Source organism: Dipodomys spectabilis, unplaced genomic scaffold, assembly GCF_019054845.1.
Source record: "Dipodomys spectabilis isolate Male_0828 unplaced genomic scaffold, ASM1905484v1 ptg000233l, whole genome shotgun sequence".
Classification (NCBI taxonomy): domain Eukaryota; kingdom Metazoa; phylum Chordata; class Mammalia; order Rodentia; family Heteromyidae; genus Dipodomys; species Dipodomys spectabilis.
In genome coordinates, this window is record NW_024870910.1 from 1,022,976 (window position 1) to 1,039,697 (window position 16,722).

At 50.6% G+C, this 16,722-nt stretch overlaps 1 protein-coding gene across 1 annotated transcript in view; it reads right to left on the reverse strand.

Annotated features, from left to right (window-relative positions):
* Lrrk1 (leucine rich repeat kinase 1) overlaps positions 1 to 16,722 on the reverse strand; it is a 67,976-nt gene that overhangs the window by 18,034 nt on the left and 33,220 nt on the right. The window contains exons 16-23 of the mRNA XM_042698503.1: positions 13,472 to 13,636; positions 12,013 to 12,185; positions 10,611 to 10,731; positions 9,789 to 9,948; positions 8,670 to 8,946; positions 4,812 to 4,983; positions 1,548 to 1,711; positions 81 to 220 (exon numbers count right to left, since the gene is read on the reverse strand). Coding sequence (XP_042554437.1) covers positions 81 to 220; positions 1,548 to 1,711; positions 4,812 to 4,983; positions 8,670 to 8,946; positions 9,789 to 9,948; positions 10,611 to 10,731; positions 12,013 to 12,185; positions 13,472 to 13,636 — 1,372 coding nt within the window. The remainder of the gene's footprint in view (positions 1 to 80; positions 221 to 1,547; positions 1,712 to 4,811; positions 4,984 to 8,669; positions 8,947 to 9,788; positions 9,949 to 10,610; positions 10,732 to 12,012; positions 12,186 to 13,471; positions 13,637 to 16,722) is intronic.

Below are 16,722 nucleotides of genomic sequence, written 5' to 3' on the forward strand. Positions count from 1 at the left end.
TGGGACTCCAGGCCAGAGGACATCTGTCTGCCGCTGCCTGGCCCAGAATGTTCCAGAATGTGCTGGAACCGTTTTCTTACCAGGAAACCACTGATCGATCAAGGAGTTGACATGATCGGTGATAAACGCCATCGCGGAAAAGTCTCTCATTTCTGATTGACAGATGATTTTAATTCCTCCACTTTTTTTCTTTTTCCAGTTCACATCCGAGGATTCCACACTGCAACCCAGAAAGAAATAAGTACCCATCACCACTGTGTCCTGGGACCTTGGGGGTAGCCTCTTCACCTCCACGGTTAGCCCCAACCCCAACCCACAGGGGCCCTGTGCCCTGCTGTCCCGGTGACATCTTTATCTATAAACTTTGAGTTTGTGGGCCTCCTTTGTCTCCCTCTCCAGGGGTCCCCAACTCCACGAAATGGCCTAAAATGACTTTGCAATAAAACATGTCTGTCCTGTCACGTACCAGAGGATTTCAAGGACTTGAAACAACCCACAAGATGGGCATTCCCCATCCCTGTACGGAAGCTTCAAGAACAAAAAGAGGCCCAAGTTGGGTGCCAGCGGTGCACGCTCCATAATCCTAGCTACTCAGGAAGCTGAGATCTGAGGATTGTGCTTCAAAGCCAGCCGGGGAAGGAAAGGTCATGAGACTCTTATCTCCAATAAATGACCAAAAAGCAGACCAAAAAGCCGGAAGAGTGATAGAATGCGAGGCTTGAGCAAAAGAAGCTCAAGAGCTGGGCAAAGATGGCGCACACCTGTCATCCTACCTACTCAGGAGGCTGAGATCTGAGGATCACAGTTCAAAGCCAGCCTGGGCAGGAAAGTCCATGAAACTCTTATCTCCAGTGAACCACCAGAAAACCGGAAGTGGTGCTGTGTGGCTCAGATGGTAGCCTTGAGTGAAAAAGCTCAGGGACAGGACAGTGCCCAGGCCCTGAGCTTAAGCCCCCAAACTGACAAAATAAAAAAAAGGGGTGTGGGGGAGGAATTAGTCCTACCCCAAACTTATTTTATACCCTCTCCTCTTTTCACAGTTTATTTCGAAAAATTCACTGCGAATATGAAGTCACTGCATGTGCAGATCATGCATTAAGTCTGTTGATCTGCCTCTCTTTCTCTAAAAAAAGAAGGGATTAGAGAACAACTTACTGAGTCAGTTGGGGACTCAAGACTGAAAAAGTCCAAGAGCTCTGGGGGGGTGGGGGAGCTGGGTGGTCCCAGCTCAGGGACTGGGCTCAGTGTCTGCCATTTTGTTGACTGTGGCCACCATGTGGGTCTCCCCACCCCCACACAGGAAGTGTAGGCGGGACGAAGATGGAGGACTTCCGGGACATTTGCAGGGAGGGTCTCACACTTCTAAAACACAGCCACAAGAAGCTCTCTCAGGAGTAGAATTCTGGGCAAATGGATGGGTCATGTGCAGGGATGTGTGTGTGTGTGTGTGTGTGTGTGTGTGTGTGTGTGTGTGTGTGTGTGTGTTGGGGGGGTTGTTGCTATGAGGTCATGCTGGCCAGGGTGGGTGGGCTTCCAAGCATGCTCACCTGAGGTAGCCCCCATCAAAAGTGACCAGAAGCCCTTCCTGCCAATAGATGGTCTGGTTTCTTTTCACTCGGAATGTGCTGCAGCGGTTTCTCTGGTTGCCTGTGAAACTGTAGATGGCGACTTTCCTGTTCCTGCCTCTAGTATTCTTCTTGTTTTCAAAAAGCTGAAAGACAAGACAAAAGATCTGCTTAAGTATTCCAGGGGCTCCTCACTCGCTTGGCCTTGTGCAGAAGGAGGCCAGTCTGACCCCCATCTTGATAAGTCACCCGATTTCCCCCCCACTACGGCAGCTCCCTCCTCCTTCCAAATTAAAAGCCATGGACTCCGTGGTGGGAGGGGGGGTGTGGGGTACTGTGGGAACAGATTTCCCAAGCCATTGGAAATTGGTTTTTCTTTAATAAAAAACATTTTTTTAAAACCTTGTCTGAGGAGGGGAAAAAATCAATCTTATCTACAATTAAAGCAGAGAGATCATTAAGATTTTGGTAACTAGGATTTCAGAATTTTTTTTTTTTTAAGCTGGGCACTGGTAGCTCACGCTTGTCATTCTAGTGACTCTGGAGACTGAGATCTCTGAGAATCACAGTCCAAAGCCAGCCGGGGCAGGAAAGTCCATGAGACGTTTATATCCAATGAATCACCAGAAAACTGGAAGTGGAGCTCTGGGTCCCAGTGGTAGAGCGCTAGCCTTGAGTGAAAGAGCTCAGGGACAGCGTCCAGGCCCTGAGTTCAAGCCCCATGACAGACAGAAAAAAAAAAAAGCTTCACACGGTTAAAAAAACAGCTGAGTCTATATTGTATTTTTAATTCTGCAGGCTTTTGAGCTGGGGTATAGTGTTTGCCTTCCACTCACAAGACTTTTAAAAACAGGTTTACTACGCCACTAAAACCTCCCTTAAAAATATGGGTGGGTACAGATGGCTCACACCTATAAGCTTAAATACTCAGGAGGTTAAGATCTGGAGGACTGAGGTTTGAAGTCAGCCCAGGCAGAAAAGTCTTTGAGACTTTGTCTCCAATGAACCAGCAAAAAGCAGGGCTGGAGGTGTGGCTTAAATGGCAGCATGCCAGCCAAGCAAGTAAGCTGCCTGACCATGAGGCCCTGGTTTCAGGCTCTCATACTGGTGTATGCCCATGCACAGACACACACACACAGACACACACACACACACACACACACACACACACACACACACACACACAGAGCTGTAATGGAAACTGTTGAACTTTGCTGGATCTCAGCCTCCTGAGGAGGAGCTAAGATTCTAAGTGTGACCTTCCGATGCCTTTCTCAAATCTCACCCTTCCCAATTCCTGCTTTCCAACCAAGCTGGAGTTGCAGGTATGAGCCGCCCCATCCCATCCTGAGTCTGCAGGCTATGAGATGATGAGAATGTCCTCTGTGCGGGCCACCACCACCACTGGCCACGGCAGCTGGGTCCCCTGCCTTGGCTCTCTGCTGATCTGATAGATGAAGAGCTGCATCCATTGCTGTGTGAATTTGCATGCCTTTGATTCCTAATGAGACTGAACTCTTTCCCCCTGGGATGTCCATGTGAATTTTAATAGGATTTCTCTCTGAATTTTGAGGGATGCTGCACCCAGCTGGGCCCCACTTGTGGACTTGGCTTCTCAGACTCTGAGACCTCCCACTTAGATGCAACAGGACCCAGAGTTCAAAAGCAGGACAGAGGGACAGATGGAACCCTAGGACAGCCAGCCCTGTACCGGCTCTCTCAGCCCGCGCATGCTCATCGGGTTATGCACACATCTCCCTTCCTAACACAAGCGGCAACACTTCTGCTTGATTTTCAGGCTCTTGCATTTATTTTCCTTCCTATTTAAATAAAACAGGAAGATCAGACCCCATCATCTGCCAGGTGTCAGTGGCTCACATCTGTCATCCTATCTAATCAGGAGGCTGAGATCTGAGTATCAAGGTTCCAAACCAGTCCAGGCAGGAAAGACTGTGGGATTCTTATCTCCAACGAGCCACCAAAAAGCAAGAACTGGAGCTGTGGCTCAAGTGGTAGAGCATCAGACTTGAGCATAAAAGCTAAGGGACAGTGCCAGGCCCTGAGTTTACACCCCAGTACCAGCAGAAAGAGAGAGAGAAAGAGAGAGAGAGAAAGGAAGAGAAAGAGAGAGAGAGAAAGAGAAAGAGGGGAGGGAGAGAGAAAGGGAAGGAGAAAGGGAAGGAAGGAAGGAAGGAAGGAAGGAAGGAAGGAAGAGAGAGGAAGGAAGAAGGAAAGAAAAAAGGGAAGAAGGAAAGGGAAGGAAGGAAAGAAAAAAAGAAGGAAGGAGGGAAGAGGGAGGGAGAGAGAGAGGGAGGGAGGGAAAAATTTCCTGTCGATACCTATACTTCTGATCTGTGTGGTCTGGGGCGTGGGCTGGGTTGCTTAGGGTCCCCAGTCCCGAATTCAGCCAGGATGGCAAGACCAGCTTTTAGAGTCATGGAGTCACGGCCGCCCACAGCACACCCTAGGGAAGAGTTAGAATGCCAACTGAAGGATGCTTTTGCTGAGTACTATGAATTAATTAAAAGTCCCTCAACGTTGTGTCTGCGCCCTTTGATCTGAGCTATTCTCTGCTGCAATCACCTTGTTTGCAGAAGGAAAGACAAGATTCAGGGAGAGGTATCTGGTGTAGAAGGCAAACAGCCCCTCCAACAAGCATTGCTTTCTTATCATCTTAAAGCAAACAGCCAAAAACTTGGGAGGTCTCTTGGTTCCCGTTCTGTTCCAGTCATAAAGAGATAACCATTCTCCAGAATTCCTCCAAGGACAAAGTCGAGCGAATGCTCCACCAGCCCCATCTGTGACCTGGACTGTTTTAACTCTGCAGCCCTTCCTCGCCCCCTGCCCCCATTTCTCCCTATTTAACCTGAAGCCAATGTCAGCACCCCCAAAGATGGCGGCCAATGAAGTGCTGTCTGCCCATGGCTGCCTTGAATAAACCTCCTTTCTCTGCCCTTCACCATGTCTCTTTCTTTGGCCTGTGGTGAAGAGTGGCTGGATCTAACTTGAGATTCCTGGGCTTTGGGCTTGAGGTCTAAAACCCCATTTCAAGTCCACCTCTATGGAGCCAGAACTGGCTTGGGGGTGGAGCCAGAGTGGGTGCTCTGGTCAGGTAAGCGTGCGGGTGAGCTCTTGGAATCCCTGCTAACAGGATGTGAATTGTCCAAGCCAGGAAGATGACCCCATACCTCCCCTCTGCAGAGTCCTCCTGCCCTAACACCGCCCCTCCACAGAATCCGCGGGTACCTGCAGGTCCATCTCTGCCAGGCTGACCAGCATCCGTGCTATGAACCTTTGCCAGAAGCCAACAGGCACGAAGCTCATCTTAAACACCCGCTGGATGGCGTTGGCCATGGGGTGTCGCATCCCGTGGATGTCCAGTCCTGGTTTGGAGGGGAGGAGGTGTGGCAGGAGGTAGCTGAAACATATCAAAGGGACCCGTGACCGGCTGACATGGCTCAGGCTATAGGTCATCTCAACTAAGCCTATGGCGTGTGTGTGTGTGTGTGTGTGTGTGTGTGTGTGTGTGTATTGGGGCTTGAACTCAGGGCCTGGGCACTGTCCCTGAGGTTTTTTTTTTTTTTCCCTCAAAGATGGCCCTCAGCCACTTAAGCTACAGCGCTATTAACTGGCCTTCTAGTAGTTACTTAGAGATAAGAGTCTCACTGCCCGGTCTGGCTTTGAACTGTGATCTTCCTATCTCAGCCTCCTGAGTATCTAGCATTACAGGTGTGAGCCTGTCTGAGCCCACAGAATTCTTTTTTTTTTGGCCAATTATGGGGCTTGAACTCTGGGCCTGGGCGCTGTACCTCAGCTCTTCAGCTCAAGGCTAGCACTCTACCACTTGAGCCACAGTGCTACTTCCAGATTTTTTTCTTTTTTGCTTATGTGGTGCTGAGGAATCGAACCCAGGGCCTCATGCATGCAAGGCAAGCACTCTACCACTGAGCTACCTTCCCAGCCCCAGTGGGGCTTTCTTTAGAAAGAAAGGTAGTCTATGTGTGCTGAGAAACAACGCCCCCAAAGGCAAATGGACATGAGCACAGTGAAGAGTACACATGCATCAGGCTTTCCAGGAGAAAATCTAGAATGATGTGCAGGGGAGATGTGAACCCATCTATGATCATAAGAAAATCAGCTATGAGGCCGAGCACCGGCGGCTCCGAGCTACTCAGGAGGCTGAGGTCTGAAGATTATGGTTCCAAGTCAGCCTGAGCAGATGAACCTGAGAGATTCTTATGGCCAACTAACAAGCAAAAAGCCAGACATGGAGGTGTGGCTCAACTGGTAGAGCATCAGCTTTTAGCAAAAAGCTAAGGGACAGAACCCAGGGCCTGAGTTCAGGTCCCAGTATTAGTGAGGGAATGGGGGGGGGAGAGAAAGAAAAGAACAGAGCGAAGTCAGACACAACAAACAGTTGATTCTCAGCAAACTGGGCTGCGGTTAGGGAAGCGTTCGCATTAGCTGTGGTCGGGGAGAGGGGAAAGCAAACACAGCTGCACAATTCGGGGACAATGCAGATACTGGGGTTGGAGGAATGGTGGTTTGAATTTTTTTGGCTCCTCAAAGTTGTTTATCGTTCTTAGCCAACTGAGATGACGCCATTGTCTTAACAACTTAGTATGCGGCTATTTGGTGCAAGAGAGGACATTTTATGAGGCCATCATAAAAACCCGCTGCGTCACTGGATGACCAAGGGTTCTGTCTGTTATTATTTGAAAGAGCTGGGGCCTGAGGGGGTCCCTGTGTGTGTCTAGAGCCGGGGTGGTTGCAGGGCCAGGGGGGACAGGGTGGTCACGGGCAGGCCCTGAGCGTGCAGAAGTTGGATTCTTTTCTTAACAATGGGTTTTGTCTTCAGCGATCCCCAAGTCTCTAAAAACCAACTCACTTCAGTTCAATAAATGTATTTAGAAATTTCTGGGAGAAATTTCTGTCTCAAGATTTTATACAATGATCCTAGTATTCAACTAATCCCAGACTGAAGATAAAAGATTTATTTATTTTTTATTGGAAGCTGGGCCCTGGTGGCTCAAACGTGTAATCCTAGCTACTCAGGAGGCTGAGACCTGAGGATCGTGGTTCAAAGCCAGCTCAGGCAGGAAAGTCTGTGAGACTCTTACCTTCAATGAACCACCAGGAAACCAAAAGTGGAGCTGTGGCTCAAAGTGGTACAGTGCTCAGGACAGTGCCCAGGCCCCACAGCTGACAAAAAGTAAAAATAAAAATAAATTGGAGCCTGGAGCATTGGTTCATGCCTATAATTCTACTACTGAGGATTGAGTCAGTACTGGGACTTGATCCCAAGGCCTTGTGCTTTTGCTCAGCTTTTCCCCTCATGGCTAGTACTCTACCATGATTCTCAAATCCTGAGTAGCTAGGATTACAGGCAGGATCCACCAGTTCCTGGCTCTCAGCTCCTCAGGGAATGTCTCAGTTTATCCCTCAGCTCCTCAGTAGGGGGCGCTCATCAGTTCTACCTGTTCTCTCTGATTCTCCACCTGTGTCATAATCCAGGCTGCACCTCTCACAGGAGAGGTGTCCCGTGCAAGTGTTTTCCCACGTCCCCTCTTGTAGCCAGGCGCCGGGTGAGGTGCCAGCATGCCAGGCACACAGAGCCTGATATTTTGGAGGGAAGGAAAATTGACTTATTCGGGGGTGTGGGGGACCTCCCATTTGCTAAATGAATGCTCTACTGTTCCAGCCACGCGAGCAGTCCCTTTTTTGCTTTGGTTACTTTTGAGATCGAGTCTTGCTTTATTCCCGGCCTTGCCTGGACTGTGGCCCTCCTGTTTGCGCTGCCCATGGTTGTGCCCATGGTTGTGCCCATGCATGTGCCACTGTACCCAGCCACAGTGCTCCTGTAGCTGGGGTTGCCGACACAAGCCACCATCTCCAGCCATTGGCTCAGATGGAGTCTCGAGAATTTTGATGCCAGGGTTGGCCTCGAACTGTGATTCTCTTCTATTTTCACCTCTCGAGTAGCTAGGATTACGGTTTTGAGCTTGCTCATCTATCTATCTATCTACCTACCTACCTATCTACCTATCTATCTATCTATCATCTACCTATAATATAGCTATCTATTGATTTATCAATCTAGCTATCTATCTTAGGACTCACAACCCTCCCTCTTGTCTCAGTCTCTGGGGTTCTGGGATTACAGGAGTATACCACCATGCCTTGCTTGGTAGGGATGAGTTAGAAGCCAGAAAGGAAATGAAGAAATTGGAAATCAGGCTGGCTGTAGAAGGCAGATCTCATAGGAAATAGACTTCCTGGAGAGCCCAATGCGGCTGGCCAGTGAGCAATTAGGGGCTGGGAAAGACTCTCCCCAGCAGTGAGCCAGATGGGACTACAGAGATCCATTCTTCATGCATCTGGATAATGTACATGGGTGACCCCTGAGCATGACCCAGTGTCCACCCAGAAGCTGGGCTGTGGTTCAGGCTTCTCTAGAGAGACAGACTCAGGTACATGGCCTGGGGTCTTTCCCAGAGTCTGTGGAGAGATGCGGAGCTTCTGCCTATAAGAAGGGCAAAGACTCAAAGGCTTATGTGTGCTTTGGGGGTGGGGTGGTGCTGTAGGTCCCCCCTCACCCCCGTGAGCTTCTGAAGGACTCAATGGTTCCCCAGAGGTCTGCAAAAGCAGGACCCGGATGAAAGAAGCAGATGATGTCCTCCAAGCTAATTCAGAAAGCAAGGTGGCGGCATGCTCCGAGGCAGCTTACGGCAACAGGGGCTAGACGGAACGTGTCCAGGGCATCTTGAAACCACTGTCTGTGCTAAGGTGTAAAGCGTCTGCTATTCCTGGCTGGGGGTAGAACCAGACACCCCACTAGCAACAGTACTGCTAGTCCTCGGGAGGTGTGAGATCCAATTCCAAGTACTGTGCGTGTATTAGCTAATTTAATCCTCACAGCAGCTATCATTCTCGTAATCCACAAGATTACCTTCATTTGAAAAGGAGAAGAAACGAGAAGGCAGACATTAATGATCCCTGTCAACCCTCTGGCTGATTCGATTGCTCTACCAAATAGAAATCTACACACGTAACCACCGCTCTGTACCGTGTAACCGACACAGCCCAGGCTTGGGGCTTGCTCACCTGTCGTTGGCGACGGGCAACGCGATCTCGAACTTGGCCAGGAACTGGAAGTACTGCTCCTCAGTTTGCTGTGTGAAGCCGGTCCCCACCAGCAGCATCCTGAGGTCTTCCGCTCGGATCACACCGTTCTTGGCCACTGATCGGGAGCCTTTAATGTTAAAGATCCTCTGCAGACACTCGGACAGCCAGATGGGGTCGAGGAAGTAGAGGTTCCTGAGGCCGTGGCTGGTATCAGGGAAGTGCAGCAGCGTGCCTGTCTCTATGAGGAAGTTCGTGGCTGTGGGGTGGAGGAAGAAGATGGAGTTGCACCCCAGGGCAAAAGGAACTCCCAGGGGGGAACAAGTCACTAACTTCCTGGGAAGAAATGATACAGCCAGGTGCTGGTGGCTCACACCCGGAATCCTAGCTACTCAGGAAGCTGAGATATGAGGATTGGGGTTCAAAGCCAGCCCCAGCAGGAAAGTTCATGAGACTCTTATCTCCAATGAGCCAACAGAAAACCAGAAGTGGTGCTGTAGCTCAAGTGGTAGAATGCTAACCTTGAGCAGAAAGTTCATGGGCATAGCACCCAGGCCTTGAGTTCAAGCCCCAGGACTGGCATCATCATCATCATCATCATCATCATCATCATCAATCATCAAGGTATCTTTAAACAGATGCCCACATCAAACAAGATGATGGACGCGTTAATTGGTTGATGAAGGTTGAGGCTGGGAGAAAGCTAACCCTCTATTTCCACAGCAGTAATGATTCAGTAGTTACTGATTCAGTGATTTCGGCCACCTCATAGAATAAACTGCTGTGAACAAGGAGCATCAGTTGTACTTGCTTAAACCCCAACTGGTCTGTCTGCCCCAGAGGGTGGGGACCAGTTCACTTTGCTTGTGTGTGTGTGTGTGTGTGTGTGTGTGTGTGTGTGTGTGTGTGTGTGAGTGTGTGTGTATCCTCAGTGGCTCAGGGAAGCTAGATTTATAGTTCTTCCACTGATAATCGACCCCCTGCCCTGCCAAGTATGGAAGGTTCTTGGGCCTCCCCTGGGGGGCCCAGCCTCCCTATGTCCCCATACCTGTGCCCGCTGGCCACCCAACACCCTCTCCTCCCCCCAGCCCCTAGGCCCACCGGACTGCAGGTCTTCGTAGTCTTTGAGGTCGTTGCCCGGTGTCTGGTCGACCAGCTGCTCGAGCTGCCTGTCAGTCAGGTACTGAACCTCGTCACCCAGGCTCCGGCGCTGCTGCTCTGCCAGCACAGCCTCCTGCAGGTTCAGGTAGCTCCTGGGGATCTGGAGACAAGTTGGTCTGAGCTGGAGGAGCCTCTGTCCCTCCCCAGCCCCCCTGGGTCCATCCACAGAGGCTGTGTGTGTGTGTGTGTGTGTGTGTGTGTGTGTGTGTGTGTGTGTGCTGGTACTAGGGCTAGAACTCAGGGCCTGGGCGCTGTCCCTTAGCTGTTTAACGCAAGGCTAGCGCTCAACCACCTGAGCCACACTTCCACCTACAACATTTTGCTGGTTCATTGGAGACAAGAGTCTCACAGACTTTCCTCTGAACCGTGATCCTCCCATCTCAGACTCCTGAGCATCCAGGATTACAGGCGTGAGCCATGGTGCCTGGCTGATCCACTGATTTTGTGTTTGTTTTTGGTTTTTGTCAGTTGTGAGGCTTGAACTCTGGGCCTGGGCGCTGTCCCTCAGCTCTTCAGCTTAAGGCTAGCGCTCTACCACTTGAGCCACAGCGCCACTTCCGGTTTTCTGAGTGGTTTATTGGAGATCAGAGTCTCATGCACTTTCCTGCCAGGGCTGGCTTTGAACCACGATCCTCAGATCTCAGCCTCCTGAGTAGTGAGGATGACAGGCGTGAGCCACCGGCACATGGTCTTAAGGAGAGGAGGAGAGAGCGCCGACCGCAGGCGGCAGCCCCCGTGGGGTAAGCGGGCCAGGGCACCCACCAGCCTCCCTGCCAGCCGCTGGCAGCCGATGGTGCTGCCCACGTCCTTCATGTTGCAGGCGACGTGGAAGAGCAGCTGCCGCAGGCCTTCCAGGCCTTCCAGGCTCCTGCAGGAGATCTCGCTGTGTGTAGAGAGATCCGGGCCTCGTCATTGCTCCGGCGGAAGCCCCAGCGTCTCTGTCTCCCAATCCCGCCCCCAAAGCTTCACCCTTAGAAGCCACAAGGCTTGGAGGACTCAGGCCCAAGATATGAACAGGATGGGGGGTGGGAGGAGAGGAAAGGGGTGACATTGCGTTTACTAGCTGTTGAATGCCAACTCCATTGTACAACTACTTAAAGATAATTAATATATATTAATATGCATATTAATATATATGATATATATATATTTTTTTTTTTTCTAAAAAGGCCTTGCTGGGTGCCAGGCACCTCGCTGGGAGTCCCACACTCGGCTGCTGTGATGTTGTCCCAACTTAGCTGAGTTTATAGAGAAAGGCCAAGGTCAGGCGTAGACTTTCATTGGAACTTCCAAAGATCCTAGCTGGAAGGAGACGGGACTCAGGCTGGCCCCAGAGATCTGAGCCAATTATTACTGAGCCTTTATTATTACCAACGCTCTGGGGGTTCCTTTGGGGCATCCCAGGAGGCCCCAAAAGTCCAGTGCTGAGGTGCGGGTTCTTTTTTTGTTTTTGTACTGATCCTGGGACTTGAACTCAGGGCCTGGGCACTTTTTTGAGCCTTTTTGCTCAAGGCTAGCACTCCACTACTCTGAGCCACAGCGCCACCTCCAGTTTTCAGGTGATTAATTGGAGATGAGTCTTACAGATTTTCCTTTCCAGGTTGGCTTGGAACCACGATCCTCAGATCTCAGCCTCCTGAGCAGCTAGGATGACAGGCATGAGCCACTGGTGCCCAACCAGTTCTGAGTTTTGATCTAGCTTTGCGCCAGGCCCCTACTTATGGCATTCCACCCTACGTGAGGGACCCTGAGGGGTACCTACAAAACCATAGCAATGCACCTTTTCTTCACCCAGCCTCAGCTTCTCCATGTGCAAAGCGGGCACCCACAGCCGTGTAACTTGTGGGCTATCTGAGGGGCAGAGCTTGGGCACTGGTGCCACCTGCTCTGATCCATCCCCTCCCACGCCCTGCACCCCTTCCCCACGCCAGCTCCTTCTCGACTCCATGCTGCTGTCAGGACCTCTGGGACCCAACTCCAGGTCCTGAATCTGCCACCCAGGGTCTGTCCTGGGTTGGAGCTCTGTGGCTGGCTCAGGGGCACTGTGGCCATGTCTTGGAGCCCCCCCGGCTTCTGTGGCCTTTGGCTCCTGGCCCTGGGGTGGGGACAGGACCCAGGCCCAAGCCCGGGCCTCAGGAAGACAAACACCCCAAGAGGCACTCACTGCAGGTGTTTGCAGGTGATGTCGGGGAAGCCGGTGGCTCTGGCCCCCGAGGGTGAGCGGCAGAGCGCCAGCACGTAGGCACGCAGGGTCGCCACCCTTTCCACGCGGAATTTGGCCTCAATCAAGTCCAGGTGCGTCCCGACCACCAGCACCACGGCGTTGGGGGCCTTGGCCTGTGGGGAGGGGGGGAGGCGGTGTGTGAGACCCCATCTCCAGCCCTGCACTGAGCTCCTGGGGGCTGAGGCGTGTCCGGGCATGCAGCTGCGCTCAGCTGGCTTCTGTGGCCTGGCACCTTGCAGGCTCAGGGTGCAGTCGAGGGGTGTCAGGGGCCCCCATGATCTTCTCCACACAGGGAGGTGCTGAGTTCAGCTCATGGGCTGGGAAATCTGACCTTCCAGAAAACTTCCATCAAAGGTGGGAGTTCTCTTTTCATGCATTTGTAAAGATTCTCATTCTCTCTGTCTGTCTGTCTGTCTCTATCTGTCTCTCTCTGTCCCTGTCTCTCTGTCTCTCTCTCTCTCTGTCTCTCTCTCTGGGGCTGTATTGAGATTTGAACTCAGGGCCTAGCACTTGCTAGGCTGGCATTTGACCACTTGAGCCTTGACTTCCTTCAGCTTTGGTTTGTTTGCTTTTCTGGTTATTTCTGAGCTAGGCTCTTCTGTCTGGGCTGGCCACAAATCATACTCCTCCCACTCTTACTTAGCCCCTTGAGTAGCTGGGATTACAGGCCTGAGCCACTAATGCCAGCCTGGTGATGTTTTTTAACATTAGCATAGATTTCCCTTTACACAGTGTATCCCATTAACCGTACCCCTGCCCTTACTCTCCTGTATCTCCTCTCCTCTTTCCTAAAGCAAGTCCAAGTGGTTTATTGCTCTATTTCCATATGGGCAGATAAAGTGCTTTGAACATATTTTTAAAGTATACATTAGTTGTACCAAGGGGCTATGCCATAGTATTTTACGTGTGTGTGTGTGTGTGTGTGTGTGTGTGTGTGTGTGTATTGTGTCTGGGCTTCTTTTTCTCGAGGCTACTACCCTACCACTTGAATCACAACTCCACTATTATTATTATTATTATTATTAGCTAGCTAATTGGAGACAAAAGTTGTATGGACTTTTCTGCTCTGGATGGCTTTGGATCTCGATCCTCAGCGCTCAGCCTCCTGAGTGGCTGGGGTGACAGGTGTGTGCCACAGGCTCCTGGCTTCTCTTTTATTCAGAAGAATCCCCTCTTTTGCCCTGGCCTTTCTCCATCTTGTGGGCGGTTACACTTCCAGCGAAGAAGCTGCTCACAGGAGCGCTCCAGCCCTCAGCTCAAGCAGGACCACAATTCTGGGGCGGTGTGGGGGGGTGTTAAAAATGCATAGCGCATTCCCTTGTGTGATCAGTGCGGGCGGTGCTTCAGAGAAGGGGGGTCCCCACGCCGCGGGGGGCTGGGCTGGAAGGGCTGTCCTCACCTCAATGTTGAGCAGCCAGAACTGGAGGCTGGCCACTGCCTCCTCTCCCAGCGCCAGGTTCCACACCACCACGTACAGGGCCTTGTCCGTGAAGAAGCACTGGTTGACCGTCGCCATGCTGGTGGGACCACCGATGTCCCAGACGTTGAACTCCACCGACTCCACCTACTTGAGTGAGGCACCACGGAGAGGCGTCTTACAGACCAGAGACGCCATCAAGAAAGCCACTCGTTTTGAATGAGTGTGGTGGTGCCTGCCTGCAACCCCTGTTACTTGGGAGGCAGAGATAGGAGGGTGGCCATCTGAGACTAAATGGGCAACACTGCCAGATCTGAAAAGCAAACTTGTATGGAAAACAAACCAAAAAATTTTAAGAGGCAAAGAAAGGGTAACTAATACAATAACACAATACTATAATAATAATAATAATAACACAATACTGTGGAATTTGTGAAATTTATGTCATCACTTAATCACAATAAAAAACTGCTAAAAAATAGGGAAAAAGTCAGGGAGCAAAAAAAAAAAAAGGTAATGCTATGGTTGGTCACTTTTTGGTAGATTATGTTGAGCTTGATACTAATAAAGTTCACTTGAGACGTTTCTTTTTATGTTGTTTAAATTACATAGTATTTGACCTCCAAGACGTCACAGTTCACTCACTGACTAGATTCTGCACGTTTTACAAGTGAATTACCATTGAAAGTCCCTTATCCTTAAAGCCTCGCGTCTACTATTTTTTTTTTTTTTTACTTATTTTCAGTTAGATTTTGTCTCATAAGAAAGTAGTTTTATTAAAGTATTTTTTCTAATTTTAAAAAAAGAGGCCAAGGAGTAGGAACAGAGCAAGTGTCAGGGTGTTAGCTGAGCAAGTAGGAAGCTGAATACCAAAACAACAAACAAACAAACAAACAAACAAAACCCAGAAGACTGACAGGGGAGAAGAAAAGAAGAAAGAAGTCTACTTTGCATCTGAAAAAGACAACCACAGAAAAGTTATGGGCATTCTAGGATATCTCTAAGGTCTCAGTAACCCAGGCAATCGAAAGGGGTCCAGTGACATGAGAGTAGACTTCTAGAAGCTTCTATCTTGCGACTAACAAAGCAGGGATGTCAGAGACCATTGCAGTCATCTTGGAGGCTCAGGCTCAGCCACAGATGGCCAAGAGCATCTCGAAGGGAGCCCCCCACCCCAAGCTGACATCACAGCCCCCACGGAGGTGGGACCAGTCAGATGGAGGAGGCAGCCTTGGAACTGGTGTGGGTCAGAGGGTGGCGCCCACCAAGGAGGATGGGAAACTCCCTGGCCCAGAGCCTGGTGGGAAGGCTGTGTCTCTCTCTGTGAGGTCAGACTTAGAGCAGCTTGGGCTGCTATGGATGAGCTGGAGCCAGAACCATTTCCACTGGGCAGTGTTTTTCCCACGGACAGAGCAAGCGGGCCTGGGTTTGTTTGGTTTTTATGGATAAAAACGAGAATGGACAGCTGGCTCCGAGCCAGCTAAAGGCCAGCTACAATTAGGGGACCTGGTGTCTCAGAAGCCCTGGCCCCTGTCCTTCAGGTGAAAGGGGAGGGCTTTGCTGATGGCAGGAAGGAAACGGATAGGGAGAACTGAAGGAGGAATTTCGGCCTCAGGCATCAGCTGGTTGAGACCAGCTGGGGAGAGAAAATGAGTCAGCCCAACTCCTTCCTGCACCTGGTATCCATTAGCTGACTTGTCTCTCCCTCACAAACAGAAATCCATTCTTTGGTTTTTGGTGCTGAGGATAGAACTCAAGACTTTTTTTTTTTTGGTCAGTTGTGGGGCTTGAACTCTGAGCCTGGGCGCTGTCCCTCAGCTCTTCAGCTCAAGGTGAGTGCTCTACCACTTGAGCCACAGAGCCATTTCTGGTTTTCTGGTGGTTTTTTGGAGATACGAGTTTCACAGACTTTCTTGCCGGGGCTAGCTTTGAACCGAGATCCTTAGATCTCAGCCTCCTGAGTAGCTAGGATTACAGGTGTGAGTCACTGGTGCCCTGTTGACTTTTTTTTTTTTGTACCTATCCCTGGACTTGAACTCAGAGCCTTGCACACTTTTTCTACTCAAGGCTGGTGCTTGACCAGCTTGAGCCATAGCTCTCCTTCAAGGCCCTAGGGCTTTGAACTGCACCACCACCCCCGCTCGCCCCGTCTTGTCTTAAGAATGTAATATATAGTCAGAGTAAATGCTTCTGTTCTCAAACTGGATGGCCCTGATTTGGGAACTGGTTCTGGATGAGAAATTCTAGCAAAGCCCCATTTCTTGCTGGCACTGTATTTGGGGACGGCTGAGAAAGGCCAGCCCCAAAGTCTTGCCCCTTGGGCCCCTGAATCACCCCAGGGCAGAAGAAACAGCACCCAGCAGGAAGGATCCCACTGAGACTTCTTACCTGAGCTGAGAGGAAGGCTCACCCTAAAACCACTAAGTCCATGAATGCATTCCCCCCCACCACCCCGAGATTTCCCATGCCCTTTTGTTCTTTTCAGAGCAGAAAACATGTTTCCATCTGCCTGGCACTGGGTGAGAAAGATGGCAGCCAAAGGTTTAAACAATATTCAAGTGATCTCATTTCTACCTTTGTGTTTTTGGTAGAGCAGAGGATTGAGCTCAGGGCTAGCATCTAGCGCCCCCCTCCTTTTGTTTTTTTGCATTGGTTATTTTCAAAGTAGGGCCTCACTTTGTTCCCCAGACCACGCTGGGCTGCGTTCCTCCTACGTGTCCTCCCTGATGTAATTGGGGATGGCAGGCATGTACCACCGTGCCCAGCCATTGGTTGAGATGGAGTTGCCTACATTTCTGTCTGAGCTGACCTTGAACTACAACCTTCTGATCTCTGCTTCCCTAGCAGCTAAGACGATCAATGGGAGCCACTGCACCAGGCTAAGGATTCTCTCTCTTTTCTTTTCCTCCCTCCTTTCCTTCTGTTCCTTTCTTTTTGTTGCGGGAGGCAATACTGGGGCTCAAACTCTGGTCCTTCCTTGCATTCCTGCTTAGCTTTTTCCCTCAAGACTACCTGAGCCACAGCTCCACTTCTGTTTTGTTTTTTTCTGGTTAATTGGAAAGAAAAGTCTCTCCGCTTTGTCTGGGCTGGCTTCAAACCAGAATCCTTGGATGTCAGCCTCCTGGGTAGCTAGGGTTACAGGCATGAGCCACCAGCTCTGACTAAATAGGAATTGAACAAAGGCATTTCAGAACTTGGGGCTGAAGTGGGGACCGGGATAGCACGGGGAGGGC